Source organism: Tachysurus fulvidraco, chromosome 26 (assembly GCF_022655615.1).
Source record: "Tachysurus fulvidraco isolate hzauxx_2018 chromosome 26, HZAU_PFXX_2.0, whole genome shotgun sequence".
Classification (NCBI taxonomy): domain Eukaryota; kingdom Metazoa; phylum Chordata; class Actinopteri; order Siluriformes; family Bagridae; genus Tachysurus; species Tachysurus fulvidraco.
Genome location: NC_062543.1, coordinates 10,576,719 through 10,601,492, shown reverse-complemented (window position 1 = coordinate 10,601,492; position 24,774 = coordinate 10,576,719). Strand labels below are relative to the sequence as shown.

The window sequence follows — 24,774 nt, the reverse complement described above, 5'->3', positions numbered from 1 at the left end:
GAGAGAGAGAGAGAGAGAGAGAGAGAGAGAGAGAGAGAGAGAGAGAGAGAGAGAGAGAGAGAGAGTGAGAGAGAGAGAGAGCACATCCCTGATAGAAAATGGCAAATGGGATTTCTACACTAATGGAAGTTATTAAATGGGTTAGACATATAGAGTGCAATAGACACAGAGTGAGCGAGCTATGAGAGAGCTGTAGAGATATAAACCTTATCTGCAGTCATGAATGATGACCAGATATTTGAAGTAGTTTTTGAAAACTTTCTGGATTGAAAATATTATTTCTTCCAATAATTCCTTTGCCACTGTATGTCATATATAATTTCATATTATCTTTTGAAAAGTAATGTGAAGTTTAACTCAACTCTAACTTAAATTCAATCCAATTCAGTTTCTTTTTATTATATTAAAGGATAAAGTTTGTAACAGCACATATTTTTAAGTAACTAACACAAAATGTATCTATCTAGCTATACTCTTACAAGATAGATATAAATATTAATATTACCCTTTTTTATGCAGTTGATCTGATCATATGTCACGAGCTTAAAGTTGGATGATGACTGTGAATCAATGCATTACATTACGTCTACACACTATACACACAGTGTGACACTTTGTGTTGCTGTGTGTGTGTGTGTGTGTGTGTGTGTGTGTGTGTGTGTGTGTGTGTGTGTGTGTGTGTGTGTGAGAGAGAGAGAAAGAGATAGAGACAGACAGACAGACAGACAGACAGACAGACAGACAGACAGACAGACAGACAGACAGACAGACAGACAGAATGAGAGCCTGTGAATTCCATTACACCACACAAATAATGGATGCTGATCTGGAGCCATAAGCCAGAGATATAATTCATCTAAAAGCAAGAGCAATTTACAACCAGAAGACATGACAATTAAAAAATGGCACTGTAAGGAAGAAGACAGAATAAAGACTGAGACAGAGTGTGAGGGTAAGTGAAAGAAGAAGGATAATATTTTGCCCTTTGTGCCATCTGCATGTTTTAGGAATGAATCTAGTGAGCTCTATTACATGTTGGCGTCTTTCTTTCTCCTTATCTTTTTTATTCCTCCTATCTCTGTAGTATTGTAGACCATTAAATCTAAAAGATCTGTTCTTATCTCTGTCTCTCTGTCTATGAAAGATAGGCTCTTTCTCTCTAAAGGATTTCAAGCACTCTGAGTTTGTGATAATATCCAGATTCCAAATATCACAGTAGTATATACTTTAATAACCTGTTGCCTGATTTTAGAGCAAAGAACGCAAACATCTTTCTCTGAAGAAGTGTATTAGCTTCCCTTGTCTGTGCTTTCAGACGAAAGAAGCTTTTAAAGTTTTATACGTTTACAGCTTTTAGCAGACACTCTTATCCAGAGTGACTTACATTTTTATTTCAGTTTATACACCTGAGCAATTGAGGGATAAGGGCCTTGCTCAGAGGCCCTGCATTGGTAACTTGGTGGACCCGGGATTTGAACCAATGACCTTCCAATCAGTAGTCAAACACCTTAATCACTGAGCTACATTTATGTTATCCCACATTTATAGTGTCACAATCTTAATATTTTACATTTACTTATAATCCTGGCTTCAATTTTGCACCATTCCTGAACTTGTTAATGCGTAATTAAGCCAAAAACAAACCAACCAACCAACCACTGACTAAATGCTTATGCAATTGCATGTAGATACAATTGACTTCAGGTATTTATCCCAGCGCAATGATGTAATGTGTACACAACATGTGTTTTATACTATTTAAAATTGCAGATCCACAATCTGTACAGGAAAAACAAAAAAGTGTTAACCTTATTGTTAAATGCAACATCTCCAAATTTCTAGGAGTCAATGGAGCCATATTGGCCATGATCTTTGTGTATTTACCTTTGTCTTTGGAAACACGAAATCCTTGTGTTGTTGTGTTGTCTTTGTGTTCTTGGTCTCTCTTTGGTGTCTTCAGTTAGTGTAATTAGTTTTGTATTTTTTGCAGTTTTAGTTTGATCTGTTTGTCTTTTTGTAATAAATCGTGTCTGTTAGCTATCCATGCATTTATGTCTAGTTTTATCTGTGAAGACACCCCGTTCTCTGACAACAGAGTAAGGTCTGGCAATATTGTGACTACAAAGGAAAGCCATTATGATAAATGAGCTAAAATTGAGTACCAAAATGATACCAGGATGCTCAGATTGAGGGGGTTTAACCATGATGTCATCAGTATCAATACATAGGCCACAAAGAAGAACTTTGAGAATATTAAATAAAACTTCTGTTTTTAGTATATGTGGTAATTTAGGGTGGACAAAAAGGATTATGATTAATAATACCAGCAACTAACAATAACTACAGGCATGTTGAATGGATGTGATCCCTGGCATGAGCGGTCTAGTCAGTATTTGTGAATTTTGGATACAACATATGAGACAGTACCAGAAATGCCAATAGCAGAGAGTTGGGCATATATAACTATATAATAGAAAAGGTCAAGTAGAAGAGGAATACTTAGGCTCAAACAGCTCAAAGCAACAGTAAGGACAATAGTGACCCTCAGGAATAGTCTTGGTGCTGTGAAGGGTAGAGAACTCAGAACAGATTACATGTTGCTGGATGGAATTATAAATGTTAGGCAGCTACACTTGTTTCACTTATGTTGGCTGTTAGTTATTTAGGTCACTAGCATCTACACCGGGATTATTCAAATTTAATGGTACAGTTCCTCAGGAAAGAGATTCAATAATTGTGAGAAATATGAGAATATGATATTCTCTATGCAGGGCAGTCAGGGCAGTATAAGGCTAGTATGATGCTCAGTTGCAGTAATTAATTAATAGTAACTAATTAATGAGTGACCGAGAGGTGGGAGTAAATGATTTTAATGTTTTAGTCAAATGTTTAAAGTGAACAGGGAACTCAGAAATATAATTCTGGTGAGAGAATAATTCAGAAAATGACTCATGACGATATGGTTATGAGTGACGATGTAATAAGAAAAAGAATAAGAAAGAAAAAAGTTATTTTCCTTTTTATTATATTGTTGTAAATGAAATTAAACATTGCATGGATTATAAAAAAAATTAGTTTTTTTTTTTTTTTAAAGAATTGAGTACTTTTATATCTTGTATTTAAATATTTACGTTTTTAATTGTTTACTTCACCTTTTTACATTTTGGTAACTACAAAGTCGGCATTTTCTTAATCAGGAATTTTTGCACCAGATCACAATGCACGAGAAAATTCAGCATCTGTGGTCCATATTATCATAAAATCATCCTTTGGTATACTCCAAGGACTCGTCTGCTGAGCCTTTTGAATAATTAAAAATCATGTAAAAATAATGCAGATATCATTGTAGAAGTAGCTAGTATTGTAAAGATTGTATAGTTTCTTAATAGATACCAGAAAGTGACTGAATCATGAGACTGTGAAGTGAGTGAGATGTAACAGCGCCTTTAATGATGTCAATGAATGTATCACTGCCCAAGCAGCAGGGATCACAGACACATATACTGTACTGGGACTAAAAAATAAAAAAAACACTAGAAAAATCCCATTTAATGGCAGAGTCCTGCTTGGCCTTTGTGTTAAAAGCTTGCATTTCGAACAAGGTCAACACAGTGAGTTTGGTCACTTTCCACAGATATCATACTTCAGTTTGCAAAAGTACTTTAGGATGCTTAATAATTGATTAAATAAAAACTCTCATAACTTCATAAAGTCTCTCAGGGAGAAAGTGTGGGAGAGAATAAACGAGAGAAGATAAAAAGCGTTAGGGCATGTTGTGTGGTGTGTGTCAAATTATTAATGCAGTGGGATGCAGTGTATGATGCCTACAGTGTCAGAATTCATCATGTTGTGAGAGTTCACATCTGTTTATTTGTAGTCGCAGCTAAATAGCTATTGAGATGCATCCGTATATTGCCATATACTGTAATTTGCTTTTATCTAAATGATTTATTTTTAAAAAATCAATGTCAGTATATGAGGTATATATGAAAGCGCTTGTGATTTCACCCACTATAATTTGACTATGCAACAAATATGATGTGAAAATCATGAGTAATACGCTATCATTCATCTAATAATAACATAAAAAAGAGAGAGGCACATTTTTTGTTAATGCATAAAAATGGGTGAATAGAAGGCTCTTAAGCTTCTGCGTCACCAAACCATTTATAATTTCCCCTTATATTGTTTAAGAGTACATTAAAGTAAGAAAGAAAGAATTTTTCTTTCAAATCACAAAAATCATACACTGTGCTGTATCCCCTGGATTGATGGTTGAACTGACAGATAGATAATGTATGGAGGGAGAGAGAGAGAGAGAGAGAGAGAGAGAGAGAGAGAGAGAGAGAGAGAGAGAGAGAGAGAGAGAGAGAGAGAGAGAGTTGAACAATGACCTTTTCTGAAATACTCTCCGAAATGTTATTTGACAGAATAACAGAACTGCAGAGGTGCTGCTGAAAAGATAGCCAGCTGTGATAGCTGATGTCTTCTGCAAAAAGCACACATGATCTCACCATCATGTCTCACACCCTACCTGCATTTTAACAGTATTTTATATATTAATCTGTATTAATGTAGACTACACACAAGACAGCTCGCCTTGATGTTTGATTTCAGCCGCCTTATCGCATGACCCCAAAAAATTGAACACAAGGTCAGGACACAAGGTCAGGAAAACAATATGTTTTTCTGTCTGTGTGTCTCAACAACATATGGTTGCATATAGATTTAAAAATAACCATCTTTTACAAGCAGGGAAAAAGCAGAAAAGGATCTTGAAATGCGTCTTGTGGTTCCAAAAGAAGATTCCACTCCTGTCAGGCAAGAACAGGAATCTGGGGCTCCAGGCAGCAGAAGCTAAGGTCAATGGAGTGATCATTTTAATTCTATATTTAAGAATTTCATCAAAAGACAAAAGAATGATGAAGAATTGTGTACCTTAGTGCTTAATCAAAAAAAAGAAGAAAAAAAAAAGAAAATCAATTTGTTGATTACAATCTGCTATGGTGAGAAACAGGATCATGCCTTGTGTAACATCTAGATGTCGAGGTGACAGAATGTGAAATACATGAGAAGATCCTGCAGAATTTTAAAGATCGTCTTTCTAATATGAAAGATGAGTTATTTTTTTATTTGAACCATTTCCAGTGGAAATACCATACAGGAATATTACAGCAACTTTATTAATAATGATTGACACTTTGGGCCTTACATTCTTTTCATTAAATAAATAAATAAATAAATAAATAAATAAATAAATAAATAAATAAATAAATAAATAAATAAAATAAAATAAAATAAAATAAAATAAAATCATGCTATAACCATTTATACTAGCATTTGGAATTCAACCAAAATACATGAGTGCATCTCACTTACTGTATTAATATAATTATACAAATCACACTGTGATTTTTATTTAGTATAATTCCTCATATTCTGCTTCAATTGCTTCCCGCTGATTGGTACTGTATACATTTACATTCATCATGCTCGGCTGATGCTTACAGTTGACAGAGGACAGATCTCAGGAGTTGAGGAGTAAGAGCCAGATGGTATTTGAGATCGGGATGCACTTACTGTATTTCCAGGGATTTCAGAACAGCGTAAAAGAAATTGCGTCATCAGTTAGGCGTGGCCCATTTGATAATCTAACCCTAACCAGTTTTTGGTTGTTTATTTGTTTTATTTGCTTAACTGTAAGATAATAAAGCATAATAGATATAAAATATAAAATCTACCTGTATGACTGTTTTGTCCTTCATTATCAATCGTAGGTATGCTCTTTTTTAAAGAGGGCGTTTTTCCAAGACCTCCAGAAACATGTCCACTTTACGTCGTGGTAATGAAACCCCTGGAATTTAGTGAATACCATTTCGGATCACAGCCTTCCACCCCGAAGCCTACCAGAGATATTCAAATATTCCAAAGACAGATAGATAGATAGATAGATAGATAGATAGATAGATAGATAGATAGATAGATAGATAGATAGATAGATAGATAGATAGATAGATAGATAGATAGATAGATAGATAGATAGATAGATAGATAGATGGATGGATGGATGGATGGATGTCCATTTTGGATGATACCACTTGGCTGCCCTAACAGCCTCCAATCCCATGGAAAGGCTTATTTTGTATAAAGTTCCAATGTCATGCTGAAACAGATTTGGGTTCAACTCAGCTACACTGTATAAAGATATTCTTCCAACTTTGTGGAGATGAGCCACATATGGCTGTGACAGTCAGGTGTTATTTTTGGTTTCTTTCAGGTACATATTTTTGGCCATATGGTGTACTTTACTGATTCCTGAGGGTAAATTAAATTTCTCTTTAAAAGCATATTCAGTTCCATGCACCGTGGTATTAATCATGACGAAAAGACATATTTATCCTATTACCCAGATTTTTTTTTAAATAAAACTATTTTTATTCTTGTTCTATGCAAGTAGTTTAAGAGTCAATCCCAAGATAAACTAACCGATACTGATTGCAGTATTAGTGAAGTGTGGAAGACTCACCAAAGCTAATAACAGTTTCAGCTAAACACTGGCAGACATTTAACTCCTTTTTTTGTATTAAGCTAATGATGTTCACTATATTATTACAGTTTAAGGGCATCCGTTTTTTTTTTCTAAAGAGTGACAATTTATACCAGAACCTGCCAAGCAAAATAATTACCTCTCAAGCTGCATAGCAAGTCAGAGTCAGTTTTCAAGCATTTCATATCTCTCAGGTCTTCCAGCTATGAAATGAAACACTGAAGATAATTCTTGTTCTATACTTTTCAGAAGTGCTTCCATTTCTGCTGCACTTTTCATTTTGCGGGTTGCTCTCAGGCTGCATTGTCTGTGACTTTAGAACAAAAGCCGTTGAAGTGAAAAAGCTGTAAAAGTGTCAATAACCTCATTTGTAATTATAAATTTATATTTCATATCCCTATGAGTATGTCTGCATATAGGGGGCGCGGTGGCTTAGTGGTTAGCATTTTAGCCTCACACCTCCAGGGTCGGGGTTCGATTCCCGCCTCCGCCTTGTGTGTGTGGAGTTTGCATGTTCTCCTAGTGCCTCGGGGGTTTCCTCCGGGTACACATTTTTCCTCCCCCGTTCCAAAAACATGCATGGTAGGTTGATTGACATCTCTGCAAAATTGTCCGTAGTGAATGAGAGAGTGTGTGTGTGTGTGCCCTTCGATGGGTTGGCACTCCGCCCAGGGTGTATCCTGCCTTGATGCCCGACGACGCCTGAGATAGGCACAGGCTCAGCGGGACCCGAGGTAGTTCAGATAAGCGGTAGAAAATGAATGAATGTCTGCATACAGTATATACACACAAATTAATTGACATTGGTGATTTGTATAGATTAACTATACCATCATATTCTAATTTCTGAGATATTTTTGTGTTTACATACTGATTTAAAAATGCCATCCTACAAACTAGATATTAAACACTTAATGAATTTATTATCTATGATGCATACTATATATACAAACATTATTTCTGTATAAATACTGAAGGATTTCACTTGTTCAAATGCAAGCATAACTTTATAGTGAAAAACCTGTGCTAAGAAAACATTAGTACAGCTTTGAAATGCTGTCATGTAGGTTTTACTTCCAAAAAAATCAGCCTGAAATACATTCTGCTTTGGACCACTATGCATCACAGGAACAATATAGTGCTGACAGCGCACCAGCCGTTGTAGTCATTAAAACATATGTGCAAGGGGATTGTGAAACTACAAGGCATGAAAGAAAGATGCAAGCAAGCCTAGAAGGGCTTTACATATTCTAGGTTTTCTTGATTAGTTAAGTAAGCATATTATATACCTTCATGCCAAAGACCTCTATTTAATTCCAAAAATCCTATGAAGCACACTTATAGTACAGGTGGGAGTTTGGCCCAATTTAGAACGTCTTTCTCATTTATTTTACCAAATGCATCAATGAGGTTTTGTCTGATGTTGACTGTTCTGTTTTCTCTCATTTCAGGGTTTTTAACCTAGAGAGAAAAAAAGATTACTCACATAGAGTCACACAGCCCAGCCCAGGCAATTCCTAGACTGCAAAGTGACATGAACCATGCGAGTTTATTGTAGGGGTGCAATACCAATGAATCGATTGCAATGCTGATAGTAGTTTGGGTAACATTGCTTTCCAAAATAGGATGTTGTCTTCTCTAACTAAGGCTGACTCAATATGGTTTTTATGGCCTAGTGTTGTATTAAGCATTGATTTAGTTTCTGTACTGATTATGCTATACAGGGTTGTGGGTAATTTCAAGTCTTTCACAGGGCACTTGCAGGGGATACCCAGGAAAAGGGGTCAACTGATCACAGGGCACAATCACACACACACACAGACACAGACACAGACACACACACACACACACACACACACACACACACACACACACACACACACACACACACACACACACACACACACACACTTTGGACAAATCAGAGATGTCAATCAGCATGTCTTCAGACTAGGGCAGGAGAAGGGAATACCTGATTTAAACCCTCAAATCACAAGTAGAATATGGAAACTCTTATTCACAAGACGAGAAGTGGGAATTAAACCCCTAAACCCAGAAGTGCAAGATAAACCTGTTAAACACTATGGAACCTTGCACTAAAAATCCAAACCAATCCAAAAATAAACAAACAAAAAGAACAAACAGAAGTCCAATAAATGGTTAATTGTCTGTTACAAGTAATAAAGATCAGGGATATCCCCAAGGAAGAAACACGAAGAACTGTTCAAGTGACTTAATACAGAACGCATACACAAAGGGTTAGAAAAACCATCTGGCAAATGTCGGGCAAGAATTCTCAATAGGAGTAGGTGAAAGGTATTTAAATAGAGAGTGAGTTGATGAACTGCAGATGAACTTGCTTAAGAGCCATGACAATAATCTAGAATTCTGATTACTAATGTCTCCTGTGAATAGCAGTGTAATGCGCTGTAATAAAAATATACCCGCATAGTCATTTGATATGGAAAAGAAAGTGTCTCCTAACTTCAAGCTCTACCTTGTTCTATAACTAAAAAAAAAACAAAAAAAAACATTGGGCAGAAAAGATCATAATCTGTACAACATTGCAAATTAATATTGTACACAACTTGCAGTTTCTTACATGGTGAATAGGGACATTGTAAGTTGGTCAGTGGTAATTATTAATGGATTACTGATCGATTGATGCGGTCGATTAATTAGCCCAGTATCAAGCATTTTATGGTAATCGGTATTGGACAATCACCCTGCAAGCATGCTTGATTAATAAAAGTGCTCAAGCACTCACTGGAGTATTGCCTTCAAATCCAATGAAACACCTCAGAGAGAGCACTTGGCATTGGAGTTCCCAGAAAACAAATGGTTTTTGAATCTAAGGTAATTTAATTCCGTTAATCGTATTAGCCAGCATTTAAACATTGTTTACTCTAGCCTCTGCATAATTTGTTCGATTGCTGGCATTTAGTGAGATAAGTCTAAGATAAGATCTAAGATGTCACAAACATAACAAAAGAATACTTAGATTAGATTAGTAGATTAATAGATTAGTAGACCAACGCTGTAAACCGCCCGGTTATCATCGATGCTGAATGTACTGCAGATACAACCTTCGCAAGTAGGTATGTTCTTCAGTAATGTTTTTTTATGTTGTAAGAGACCAAAACTAGTAATGTTCAGAACTAATTCATTCATAATTTACTCATTAATATTCAGTCCATGTAAAATAAATAAAGTCATATTAAATATTCAAGTGCTGGTGGTGCATAAGCAATGTCACAGCAAATCCCTGGGTAAAAATACTGCACCATATCAACCACCAACCTACACCAATCAATTCTGACAACTTTGTTATGCAACTACAAGTTGCACAATCATATGATCACAAATAAAATTCACAGCATTTACAAAGACTGATTTCAACTGATTTATATCTATTGCTGAGATTATGATTGATCAGGTGAGCTACTACCACCGCCACTGCCCACTGCTAGTGATCATTAAGATGGAACAAAAATATCCTTACACATAATTTAGCAATCAGAAGGGAAAAAAATGTGCCATTTAGCTTATATGTGTGAATCCCGCTCGTGCTGTCAATATGAATGTATTTCTATGTAGTACTCTAAAATATAAGAAAGTTGTATTCTGTCCTCTGAACTGTCAGTAAGCCGAGAAAATTTTCCCTGTTCTTCTTCGTCATACCGCTAATCTCTCTGCCATTTTCACTGATGCACTTTAGAGGTCTACTGTTTTCACTCATGCACCAACACATGCATTCATAAACAAAAAGACACACATACTCTGAGTTCAAGAATCATGTTTAAATTCAGCAAGGTGAAGAGCTTGATTACAGCACTTCAATTGGAAATACCCAGTTCAGTTTGGAAAAAAGAGCAGGAAAACAAGTGCAACACACACAGAGAAAGGGATAAAATGAGGAAACAAAGTGAACAAGCACTCCACTTTTTCCACGGTTTCCACTGGCATTGATGAATTGGTCTCTAACAAAGTAATAAACCTTTTCATCCAATCCATATTTGAGTTATTCCCCAGAGACACTAACTCAAAAGGAAAGAGATAAGAGTTCTGCTCAAAGAGAAAATTTAATTACAATGTGAAAATGCAGCATCACAACAATATACAGTACTGTATACTACAGTACATGCACGCAATTACACACACACGCACACGCACACGCACACGCACACACACACACACACACACACACACACACACACACACACACACACACACACAAACACACACACACACACACACACACAAACACTTACCAAGCCAGTGTTCTCCTGTGATCTTGCCAAATCCCTCTCTGTAAGAGTCCCAGTCTCTAAAAAAATTCACAGACCCATCCTCTCGGCGCTGAATCACCTGAGGAAAAACAGATCAGTCTTGGTTAAGATGCAGGTTTTCTTCATTTGATTTGTAAGCAACTTAAAATGAGGTAAAGAAAGGATGCCAGGGAAACTAACTGAAAAAATATACGTAATGTGTATAATATATAATGTGTAATTACTCAGAGTCTATAAGCTCAATGGATCAGTTCAGATGTGAGATAAGAAAGCCTCTTCTTATCTCGAGGTGCAAAAGTATGCATCATGTCTGGTGCTTTTTTAAACTTTTTGCATCTACTCTTACTTGATGCAGCTATACTCACCAATTAGTTAAAAAATCAGCATATCTTTTACAGTGTATTACGGCCCCTTAGCATAAGACAGAGTATAATAAGAGGGATTGTTTAATCAATACTTAAAGCCTATGGGCTTACTCATTAGATAACATTTCACCAAATAATCTTTATTTTTATGTAATCGTGCTTTTAAATCAATGTCCACATAAAAGCTCATGAAGAGGAGGAATAGCTTCTGCACATGTGTAGAAAAGATGTATTCAATAGAATTCAGAAACATTGCAATAATCTTTCCCAACACAACAGACATTTCCAGTTCTGCAGTAAAATGCTTTATCATTTGGAAGGTTCATGTTCATGCAACTAAAACAAAATACATTGACTAAATTTATCCACAAATTATTCCACCTGGCCGACTTGTATAAAAAGCTATAAGGTCATAAGGTTTGCAAGGGTTTGACTTTGGCGACTGTATTTGTAATAATAATAATAATAATAATAATAATAATAATAATAATAATAATAATAACCTTTATTTTCTATAGCGCCTTTAAAAGAACATCTCAAAGTGCTTTACAAACGCAAAATAAAAACAAGAAAAATACTGTACAGACAAAATATAAAGATTAAAATTAAAACAACAAAATAGACTATAAAATAAGCACTATGTAAAATTACAAATTAGTCAATTTAAAAGCTACCCTAAAAAATGAGTTTTAAGTTGAGATTTAAAAGTAAGAAGAGATGTTGCTTGCCTTATCTCAGTTGGTAAAGAATTCCACAGTTTTGGAGCTAGTGAAGAGAAGGCCCTATCTCCCATCGATTTTAAACGAGGTACAGTTAAAAGACCAGTTTCAAAAGAACGAAAGTCGCGAGATGGAATATAAGGAATTAAAAGCTCAGTCAGATATTGAGGAGCCAACCCATGTAAGGCCTTGTAGGTGAGCATCAGTATCTTAAAATCAACCCTAAACCTAACGGGGAGCCAATGCAAGGACTCCAGAACGGGAGTAATCTGATCTATTAACTTAGTTCTAGTGAGTATTCTAGCCAACATGGCATTGCAGTAATCAATACGGGAAAAAACGAAAGAGTTGATTAGTCTCTCAGCAACAGAAAATGACAGCATTGGATGCAATCTGGCAATATTTCTGAGATGGAAGAATGCAGTTTTAACCGTATTTTGGATACGTGGCTCAAATGTTAAATTGGCATCGAAAATTACCCCAAGATTTCTCAATTTTGTTAATACCTACTGTATTATTCCTAAATACATATGTTTTCACCACTCCTGGATTTCCCATCATTTATCAGTAGTTGGCAAAGTTAACCATTTTCTTCCTTATTGAAAAAATGGCTTAAATTTTTCTTTGCTATGAATTGTACAGTAATTCCTCTAGTAATAAAAATCACAGCTTTTATTCAAGATGTACACAGTAATTGACTATTACAAAAACTATGCACATATACACAAAGCAGAACCATCATCAATAACAAAAAACACAATGTATATTTTTCTCTGCCATTGCAGCAAAAATTGCTACCATATTTTCCATAGTTTACAGTAAACACATACCAAAAGGTGAAACTGTGCTGAAAATCTATTAAAACAAATATTTAATTACAATCTCTAGAATTTTTTGCTTCATTAAAGCTTGAGGTAGTCTTATTCTTTTGGTGGATCATTTTTATTATTTCTATAAAGAAGCAAAATAAGTTGCTAACAGAATAAAAAAGGGTTAGGAATAACGTAATGCTTGAAATCTCTAAAATGTCTAAGCAAGGTTAAGAACATATTCAATAATATAATTAATTTGCTTATATTTAACATATTTTCAACTTGCAGGGTTCACAAATAAAGAACACCAACAAACTGTTGAAACCAAACCACAAAAGTCTACTGTACTGTATATCATACAATTTCCCTTCACTGGAACTAAAGGGTCCAAACCCATCCAGCATTACCAAGCCACTGTGAGTGTGAGGTCCTTAAATACATGATTGGAGAAGTTCGGACAAGACGAACTCCATGAAAGCATCCACGAACATTTGTACGTAACATGTATTTGAACTGAGTGATATCTTGGCCATACAGCAAGGCCTTAGTAATGTCCACTGAAAACCTCACTGATTCCAATCTTTCATATCAATGAATTCCTAAATATGATGGAAAATAAGGGGAGATGTACAAAATTCAGTGCAGCTCCTAAGTCTTATTCATTAGGTAAGCTAGATTGGGCATGTACAATTATAATGTTCGTAATGCATACTACATCTTACAATTGTGTAAGTAAATGAAATTAATAATTAAAATAATTTAATGTTACTCTATAATCTAGAACATGGCCAGCATGCTGGCTCCCTTCATTATACTTCTGCTTCATTGCTTCAGGGTCCCAAATTTAATCATTAGTTTAGGTCATTGGTCATTGATGTTGCTGTGTTTTGCATGTTCTCCCCATATTTGTTTGTGCTTCCTTTGGGTTCTTTGGATTGGCTTGTATTGGTTTGTATAGTATCCTATTTATACATTTCTCTTCTAGCAGTTGTTAGAAGTAACCAGTAGTTAAGACTTCTTTTACTCTAAAATAAATTCAGACACCCCCAGCAACCACTCCAGGCCAGAAGATACTTTATTCTATAAACATAATTCTACTATTTAATTATTAGTCTCATTATTAAAATGTGTAATATAATAATGTCCAAATTGACATAATTTATCGGTTCACTCGTTTTGTATTGGAGGTATTGAGGTTTAAGATAAACCCACTCAATTCAAGTGGCCAGACAATCGGGCTCACAATTCCAAGAGTTCAATAATAATTAAAATAATGCTGATGATGGTGGGTTGGGATTTCCTGATCTCCTGGCTGTGCTTCTCAGGCCATTTAAGATCCCCAGATGGGTGAAAAGGACACAGTAGTTGGTTAGTTATTTAGTTGGTTTTATCAGCCTTATGAGATCCCATTTCACTAAACGATCACTGGGGTGGATAATGTCAACCGGCGTGGCCATCCTACTTACCTTACAAGCTTATTTTTAAACCATGTATGAAATCTTTTGCTGGTATGAGCAAGTTTGGGAGATGAACTTAACTATTTAGTAATGTAGACATACAGTATGTATGAGTTTTGTATGTAAGAGTTCTGAAAATGTATTTTAGTATTGTAGTACCTGTAGTAACTGTAGTATTGTAGTACTACAGTTCTGTTGATAATTAACTGTAGATTGTGGAAATAGTCAAGGAAACCTCGGGAACACTATTATCCTTCCTGATTTAACCTTCATAGCTGTGAGAGCTAGCTAGCAGACCATAAACAAAGTAATGACAGATACTTGATAGATATTACAATGCATATAAACGTGTGTGTATGTATGTACTGTATGTGTGTCTAGATACTACAAAGCCTAACCTTTTGAAGAAATATAGTGCATACCCATTAAATATTCATAATCCATATAAATTATTTTAGGGATAAATTTTCACATTATTTATTTTTCAATGTGAGCTCTGTGTAATAAAATGCCTTTCCTCTGTATCTTAATGAGCTTATGTATAGCCTGAGGGTCTGTATCTCATCTAATAACAAGCTCAGCATGCACTCGATTGTTACTATAATTAACGCCATTTCCCCATCATTTTCATTTTCTTTTTTTTTTAATAACTTTTTTTCTTGCTTATACCATAAAATTGTGACTACAGAGTATTTCTTCCTGTTCTGCCTCCTATACATTTTAGCAATTTTCTCCTAAAACAATAACTAAAGACTCTAATGTATATATTTTTATTTAAAACGCTTGCATTGATTAATTCATTGTTCAGCTTTAACAATAATGTTCTTTTATCTGATATTAACTGCTAGCAAAGTTGGAGTCTATTCACTCAAAATTAAATATATTTGCTTGTTGGAAATTTACAGCTTCATAGTTTGGGTGCAGCCTAATTTCAAGCCCTATTGAAATATCAGGCAATATTTTCTCCAATGTGTATATATTCTCTCATGACAGATGCAAATCTGAGAGTTTGGTCAAAATGCTTCTTCTGAAACATCAATGAGTGGACAAATGCCCATGAACACACTCAAAGGAATTGGATTTTTATCCCAATCCAGTGAGAATTTGCTTTTAATTTGTGCTTAAAATACAGGAAGGAAAACACTGATACTCCAAAACTATCTAACTAGACAACAAATTTTGAGAAATTATGATTTGAGTTAAGTTAAAGTTGCTACATTAATTTAAATAAAAAAGGTGGAATTTTATTAAAAAAAATATTCTTTTAATTTATTTTTGTATTAGTTCCCACAAATAGTTTTTGCTACCTTTTTTTGGACACATTTACTGACCCACCCTTATGTTGCTGTATTCTAAAATGAGGTTGAATAATATACACAAAACTGAGCTACGATAACTTTTTGAACAATTTCTGAATTAAAGCATATTTGGTATATCATGACAAACTGAATTCAGAAGTGAATTCACAGGGTTTGCAAATTTTAAAATTTCAACTAACTTATGAACAAATTTTATTTAGAAGGTTGCTTATTTTAGAGATATACTAAAGCGGCTTTATAACTTTATGCCTGTTTATTATATATATATATATATATATATATATATATATATATATATATATATATATATATATATATATATATAAATCGCTGAATAACCATCTGACTGTATATCTCTTTGACCTAATGAGCCCAGACAATCCATCAAGGACGCTTAGATCTAGGGATCTTGGATTGCTTTGATTTGGATTAAAGCTTGGTTTGAGCTTTTGACATAGCTGGCCTCAAGCTCTGGAACAACTTGCTGGTACCCATTAAAACAGCATCGTCTCTATTTTGGTTTTTAAAACTAGTTTATTTTCTCTCTCCAAGAGCCTTTTGCTGTTTGCGTTTTATTCCATGTTATTTTCTTGTTTTGTTATCGCTTTTGTACAGCACTTTGGTCAACCCTCTGTTTTGTTTTAAATGTGATTGGTTGATTGATTAATTGACTGATTGATAACATTGTACAAAAATGACAAAAACGTTTATTTTTAGTTTGAGCATCATCAACAAAATCAACTGTACAGAGTGGGCAGAAAAATAAATCACGTCTTTACTCTGTTCTGAACACACACACACACACACACACACACACACACACACACACACACACACACACACTCTCTCTCTCTCTCTCTCTCTCTCTCTCTCTCTCTCTCTCTCTCTCTTGCTCTCTTTCTCTCACATATACAACTAAATTTTGTGTAAGCAGTGGACCTTCTTGTTTTAGAGAAACAAGATGAAACTGGAAAACTTGATGAAAACCCATGCAGTGATGCAAAACTCCATACAGACTATAACCTGAGCTCAGGTATAAAAAACAAAGGGGGTGGAGTCAGAGAACGTATCGACCAATAAGGCCAAAAACACTCCTGAGCCTCGTCCTATGGAGATTTTGGGTAATTTTTGGGGTAATTCTGTAGATAACAAGAGCTATTCTTTCACTCACACATACACACACACACACACACACACACACACACACACACACACACACACACACACACACACACACACACACACACACATCACACCTGTTTCAGAACCCCACACATGAGCAAAAGCAGCTTGAGGTGTGACTTCCATTTCTGGCCTGATAAAAACTGCACAGCTTCTAACAGCATGCAGCAATTAGTGATTGGTATCTGACCTATTACTGGCAGAGAGCGAGGTGGCATTTTTAAAAACTGGCACAAGGTTCTGGCACATGCTCCAACTGGCACTGATTATTGCCACTTAAGGCTAGGATGAAGGGGAGCAAAACCAATGAACGTGGCAAAGAAAGGGAGAGATGAGACCAGATGGAGCGAGAGAAGGAGGAACAGAAATGACAGAATGACAACCGTTGAACCGTTCCCTGACATCCCCATATCCCCATCAAGGTTTACACTCTTCTTTAGTATAGCTGTAAATCTAACAAATGCATTATTTTCTTGTTTTTCTCTCCCCAGGTTGTCTTTTATTTTCTGTCGAGTTACATTTTGCATTTCAGGTACTTCAGGTGCTCTTTAGTATTTGCTTTGCTCCCTGCATTTGATTTAATTTAACTTCCCCTGATTTTTATTCCACATACAGTATATAAAACAACATATATGGTTTTACAATAGCTCCCATCTTGTGTACATATTGGACATACTGTATGGATTTATCAATGGGATCAAAGTGGATAAATCATAATCACTTAATTCTTGAGTCTTGTTTGTCCTTTTTATTTTTGTGTGTGTCTTGTTTTTACTGTTTTTTAACATTTAACACAAAAACACTTTCTCAGGAAACAGGGTTACATATGTAACCTGAGCCATTTTTGGTTTTGGATTTGTGTGTGGTTTTGACTTCTTCTATGCTATCATGACCTAACATCTCTTTCTCTTTCTTTCTTTCTTTCTTTCTTTCTTTCTTTCTTTCTTTCTTTCTTTCTTTCTTTCTTTCTTTCTTTCTTTCTTTCTTTCTTTCTTTCTTTCTTTCTTTCTTTCTTCCTTCTTTTGAAATACCTCCTTTACTCTTTTAACTGCTTCATTTCATCTTAGAATTGCTCGCTTCCTTCCTTGCTTCAAACTATTTCCTTCCTTCCTTCCTTCCTTCCTTCTTTCCTTCCTTCCTTCCTTCCTTCCTTCCTTCCTTTGAACTACTTAATTTATTTCTTTTGAACTGCTTCCTTCCATCTTTGGAATTGCTTGCTTCCTTCCTTCTAACTATTTCCTTCCTTCCTTCCTTCCTTCCTTCCTTCCTTCCTTCCTTCCTTCCTTCCTTCCTTCCTTCCTTCCTTCCTTCCTTTGAACTACTTAATTTATTTCTTTTGAACTGCTTCCTTCCATCTTTGGAATTGCTTGCTTCCTTCCTTCTAACTATTTCCTTCCTTCCTTCCTTCCTTTATTCCTTCCTTCCTTCAAACTATTTCCTTCCTTCCTTCCTTCCTTCCTTCCTTCCTTCCTTCCTTCCTTTATTCCTTCCTTCGGTTTTTTGAACTACTGTACCTACTTCCTTCCTTCTACCCCTAAAACAAAATAAAACCTACTGCATATTAAACAAGGAAAGATTTAAAAACTGATTGTTTTTCATGTCTATGTGGGAATCAGCATCAATCTCTATACTCTTGAATGCTTTGCAAACTAAAAAAAAAGCTCAAATATTTAAGTTTTATGTCATGTACCTTTTTTTAGCTCAATAACATGTTTCTGTCATGGTACTTTCAGCCAGATCGTAGACTAGCTAGAGGTTTTATAATCAATAACCAGAAGTCTTTTGTCTCAGACACACTATACATAGCATGTCAAATAAAGTTAAGAATTTAGCTTATCTAATCATTTGAGAGCCACAACAAAGACAACAATATTTTGTAGACAATTTTAGGTATTTTTTTTTTACAAAGAGAATGTTCCAAGTTTGCACTGGAAGGATTTCATGATTAAGAGAGACAGCTGACTCCTGATCAGTGTCCTGACTACTGAACTAGGAAGAGATTGAGACACAGCCATATGACCATCAACTGATCACACACACGTGTACTCAATCATCACCTCAATTATTCATAGAAACTGACTCCAAACACGCTGCAAAGTATCCAGACAGCTCTGTTTTCACAAGCTGTTTATTATAGTTGCTATTCGTGGTTCCCTTCGAGGGAACTCGACAATGCGTCATAGCCTTGACGTTATGGGAAGCATCAACACCATGACGCAGTGTCTCCTTCACTTTCTCAAGGAACAGAGTTACATTTGTATTCTGAGACATTTTTAGTTTTGGATATTTATGTGGTTTTGTCTCTTCATCTATGCTATCCTGACCTAACACTATCTCTCTATCTCTCTTATATATATATATATATATATATATATATATATATATATATATATATATATATATATATATATATACATACATATATACACAGAATATATAAATAACTTCCTTCCTTCCTTCCATTCTCTTCTATTGAACTTTTCCTTCAAACTTATTCTTTCTTTCTTTCTTTCTTTCTTTCTTTCTTTCTTTCTTTCTTTCTTTCTTTCTTTCTTTCTTTCTTTCTTTCTTTCTTTCTTCCTGTAAAACTACTTTCCTACTACTTCCTTCTGTCCTTCCTTTGAACTAATGGTTAGAGAGTCTGACTCGTAACCCTAAGGTTTGTGGGTTCCATGACTGAGGTGCCCGTGAGCAAGGCGCCAAACCCCCCAACTGCTCCCCGGGCGCCGCAGCATAAATATCTGCCCACTGCTCCGGGTGTGTGTGTGCACTTTGAATGGGTTAAACACAGAGAACGAATTCTGTGTATGGGTCATACACTCACTCACTTCCTATTACCTTCCTTCTTTCCTTCCTTCCTTTTTTGTTCATGCAATTACCTAATTATCCGGTTGCATGACAGCAGTGCAATGAATAAAATCATGCACATATAAATACATGCAGATATAACTTCAGAATGAGGGAATTAATGTGATCTTATTGACTTTGATATGGACGTGCTTATTGGTGCCAGACTGCTGTAAGAAAATGCTGATCTCTATAGTTGCACATGGTATAACGTGTGGGCAGAAACACAACAGAAACTTCACAACAAAGGAAGAACAGGAATCTAAGCTTACAATAGAAAACTATCTAGTTTCAGTGAGTTTATATTATCACTATACAGTAGACTCTATAGGTTGCTGTTATTGGCTGCCAGGACTGAAACCTGGTCTGTACATTTTGAGATGCTTTCCTCCTCACTTCTTTTGTGGTTATTTCAGTTACCCGTTACCTTCAGCTTGAACCTCTGTATAAGATCTACCACTCTCTGGATGCAATGAATGTCTTACTGCCATGTAACACACAGATAGACTGACAGCCTACAGTAAGTGAAGTAACAACACTAATAAACCCCAATCTAATTAGTGCACTGGAATTAACTGTAATAAATTGGTTTGAAGAATTTATATAACTCTCCAACCTCAATGCAACCCCAGTGATTCTTCTAGTTTAGGCCACGCCCACTTTAACTTTAAATCTAAATACAGGTACAGATATGAGGATTTGGGAACTAACCAGACTGCAGTGCATTGCATTACACTCTTCCTATCTACACTGATGTGGGTAGAAATAAATAGTGTGTTCACACACACTGGTTTGGGTCTTGGCAGGTGATAATGTATAAACATTTTTGGACCAAATCTGTTTCATATATAACACTGAGCAGGCAAAAAGGTTGTGCTGTTATACACACACAAGAGTGTTCTGACAAAAAAAAATCGAGTCCAAAAGGTAAAGCTGACACTCAATCCCAAAGTTAGTATTAACCATCTGTCTTGTCTGTCCTCTCTGTCTGCCTGTCTGTCTTTCATGTTATAGCAGTAACTAAACATCTATCAGTAACACCGTGTATGTAATGATGGCGACTTTAAATCCTAAAACTAAATACAAAAATTAGCACAGAGACAGCTATAAATTTAATGACTCGATCTGTTTTGATGAAAGTGAGCTGGATTGTTCCTGTACTGTAAATTACCCATAAAAAATAATGCTACACTACAGCTAGATCTAACCCTACCCATAAATAAAAATTGTAAAAAAAAAAAAAAAAAAAGTTTCTCAAATGTTCTCTCAAGGTCAAAACAAGGATATTACACACAGATAAAAACACACACATACACACACAGACACACACACAGACACACACACAGACACACACACACACACACACACACACACACACACACACACACACACACACACACACACACACACACACACACACACACACACACACACCCTTTAACAAGACAATTGACCCAGAAAGAAAATCAGTCCATGAAATCAGCTTTTTAAAAATAACGCAGTATCTTTTTTTTCCTTCCGTAATAATAAATACGATGCTGGTTACAGAATCTTTAATCTAAGATGTTGTTCTTATTGACTTTTCAGCCTAGTAATGAAGCCAGGATATTTTGTCGTCCGTGTAATCTAGTCAAACCTGAAAAAAAAAGTAACTGCATTCTCTTATTTGCACATCTGATAAAGCAATAAAAGCAATCGAGTAACACAAATCATAATTTGTAAGACTGTAGAGATAAAGATGGTACAAATAGCAGCTAGAAATGTAATATTTTAAATGTTCTTTGTTGACATAGTGTATGAGATGCATGAATTTCTCTCTCTCTCTCTCTCTCTCTCTCTCTCTCTCTCTCTCTCTCTCTGACACACAGACACAAACACATCTAATAAGCCTACTACATTAGTAAATTTAATACTATTTTTAACCTTTACCCTAAAGTTTTGTTTTTATGTATTTGACAAATTGTAGATATTTCCATGCTTCTAAGTCCACACCGTACCCACATAACACCATACTAAGTTAGCTAGTTGAATGTTAAGAGCGTGTGTATACGATCCTATAAAAACTGTAAGTAGGACTATGTGATGAGTAACTGATTTTATGCAGAATGGGGCACTTGCAGCTGTTACTCATTGCCCACTCATATATCTTTTGCTTACTGGCTTTTCTTTTCTTGCTCAATGAATCATAATACTAGTTTTCTCTCTCTCTTTCTCTCCCACACATATTGCTAACAGAAGAGCAACAAACCTTCAAAATTCCTCCCGTCAAAGCCACTATTTACAGTCCAACCAGTCACTAGTGACGAAAGATTTAAGCACTTTTTTATGCGCTATACACTGTAGAGTATGTGTTTTGGAAATAAATATGTTGTTTATTTCATGTGTGTGTGTGTGTGTGTGTGTTAGTTGGATATGCTATGAGTGGGGGTGTGAGGAGTGTTGGTCCATGCCATAATGGAGTAGCTTTGAACATTGTGTGTAGTTGAGAATACTCAGCAATTTAGCTATTAGTTAATTTAGTTGATTTCGAGTTGCTCCAATGTAGTTTCTCCAGCATATCATTATGCAGATTTGTTGTTGCATAATTACTGTCATGTGACAGCTGCTGTCTCTGTTGTCCATGTACTTTCAAAAGTTGCGTTACATAATGCGTATACATGTTTACTTGAACCCTTAATACCCTGCTCTGAAGCAACATTAGCAGCACTTCTGTGGTGTAAATCCTGCATTGTGGTGCCAAACATGTAAGGCATGAAACAATGGAGTGTTATATGTTGTGGCTAGATGCCTACCAACAGACACCCAATCAGAAATTAAACAATCACACAAAAAACAGGATGTAGCAACACTTAACACACACGTCTCGGTGGCACCACGTGTCAAAACACTGAAAAAAAAATTGTATTTCCCCTCGCAACAAAAGCCTGCTTGATAACTAGGCCAAAAAAGATTAGACAGCTAAGATAACCATAAGTGCTTGGTGGAGAAAAGGAGACTTTTCCTTTTTGTTCTCACAGATGTGAAAGCGTCGGACAAGCCATTACATAAAGCTGTCGCATGCTGTATCCCCAAACGGCTTTTACCATCGCAAATCAGCAAATAAGAACCCAGTGTTGAGGAACATGCAGTGTGCACATTATAATTAGCCAATTGTTTACCCCAGGTAAAGTATGACCACTGTAATAGGTCAAACAAGATAACACAGGATTCCGATTTAAAATAACCCAGGGTAAAATATTTCAAGTGTGAAAAGCCGCTATTACTCAGTTCTTAGTTAACACGAACCTCTGTGTTATATTTTCACTCTTAAGCTAGGTGATATTACCACAATTTGTAATTTATAACTATATATTCAACTATGATATCTGTAAAGTTTTACAACTTGTTTCCTGAATGTGAAACTTAGAGACGAAATTATTTCTACTTTTAGGCCAACATCCTTTTTAGAAGGATGGCGATACAGGAGAAAGCTGTATATTTCAATAAAAATCACTGTTTATCTTTTAAATGTTTTGCTACATCCTAGGAGTATGTGTATTGTCCTTTAAAAAAACCACTTGTTAATAGTTTGTCATTGCTAATAGGGATTGGCCCAGATTTAATAGATAATATATAAATGACCTGTAATCATAGGTAGGGCTACGGTTAGTTATAATAAACCTCTACTTCTGAGGAAAACATCCTAACTAACACTGATTTCATATTTCTTAGTAAAATAGATGCTTGTGTTTAAAAGTCATTCAGGTCACCTAGGTCCTTTGACGAGAAGCATCAGACATATAACTAAAATTATTTAGAATACTGTTCTTGTTCTAGTTCCAGTATGATGGCAGATCTGGCAGGATTGATCTAAACAGGGAACCTCCTTAACTACCATGCTGAGAAAATCTCCTGCTGTGCCTGTGATGTCTGTTCCGCCAACTTGTTCTGTCTGAAAAACATGACAAATGTGGCCTTACTCAAGTTTGGAATCTACTTGTTTCTACCAGCTAATAAATTATGAATCTGAAATTTCTAGGAAGCTTTTCTTATTATTAGCAAGAACTGATTTAATTTGTGGAAATTGTACTAGAGAGGCAAACAATAAAAAAACAATAGTCAAATACTGTGTATATAAAAAAGATAAATTAAAGTAATTAATACTGCATTTAATTCTGACCAAAAAAATTGGCAGGATTTTTTTCTTTGACTTAAGTCAGCATCTCTTCATTAAGGTTACTAATCCATCAGCTCATTACATGAAGAACAGCTTGAGCAGATTTTTTTTTACTTCTTAATTTGGTCTTGGTCATTTCCCACTTGCCATCTACCTCTGCTCTATCATATGACACTTACGCTAATACAAGCTTCCTTCCTGACTGTAAAAGAAGCCTTTATTTGTCACAGAGACAATACAGCATAGTCGACATTACAGTCTTTTCTTCACATCACACAGCTTAGGATTTTGGGACCAGAGCAAAGAATCAGCAATGATAAAGCGTAAGCTGCATAACACTAACCCTCTTCCACATACTGTACATGATGCCCATTACTGGCTACAGTCACTGATTGTCAGGGGATTTGGGATTTTTATTCCAGCCTTGCCAGGATTCAAACTTGCAATCCCCAGATAAATAATGCAAATGATTTTCTGCTGCACCACCTGTGAACACTCCTCTTGAATTTTAAGCTTGCTTTTCTGACATACACACCGTGTTTCTGTAAGCTGGGCTAGAAGAGCTACTTCTATCTCTAGACTAAGCCTTGATATGTCTATGTTTCCAAAATGTCATACTTCTGGGCTCTTGTTAAAGTCATTCTTTTATTATTCTACACTGTATTTCCAGCTTCGGTGCTGTATCTAACATTATATAAAGAAAAAAAAAAGGTGCTGTGTATATGTCTGGCCTACTCTCACAATTCTCTCCTAAGCTTCTCTCTCAGGTTCTCTATGTGATGAGTCATCTTGTGAGAAATACACATGAGTCCCAAGATTCCCATAATCTCAGAAAGAAGATAAATAGCAAACTAATTAGGTCCAATAAAGTCCAAATATAGCTCATGTTATAGACCTTTTATATATGTTCTATATATTTAACGTTATTACATGTGGATGAATATGCTTTGTGTTAGCAATGGCTAAAACGTACTATAAAAAAAAGCTGTTTAACTTTGCATTGAAGACCTAAAGATGAGTCAAGTTCACACGGATGACGCTAGTCTTGCAGCAGGCGTTAGCTGGTCTAACCACTTAGCAT

General features: G+C 35.6%; 1 protein-coding gene across 1 annotated transcript in view; it reads right to left on the bottom strand.

Annotated features, from left to right (window-relative positions):
* Positions 1 to 24,774, bottom strand: part of fibcd1b (fibrinogen C domain containing 1b) — a 100,465-nt gene that overhangs the window by 19,213 nt on the left and 56,478 nt on the right. The window contains exon 6 of the mRNA XM_047809013.1: positions 10,819 to 10,915. Within this exon, the coding sequence (XP_047664969.1) occupies positions 10,819 to 10,915 (97 nt within the window). The remainder of the gene's footprint in view (positions 1 to 10,818; positions 10,916 to 24,774) is intronic.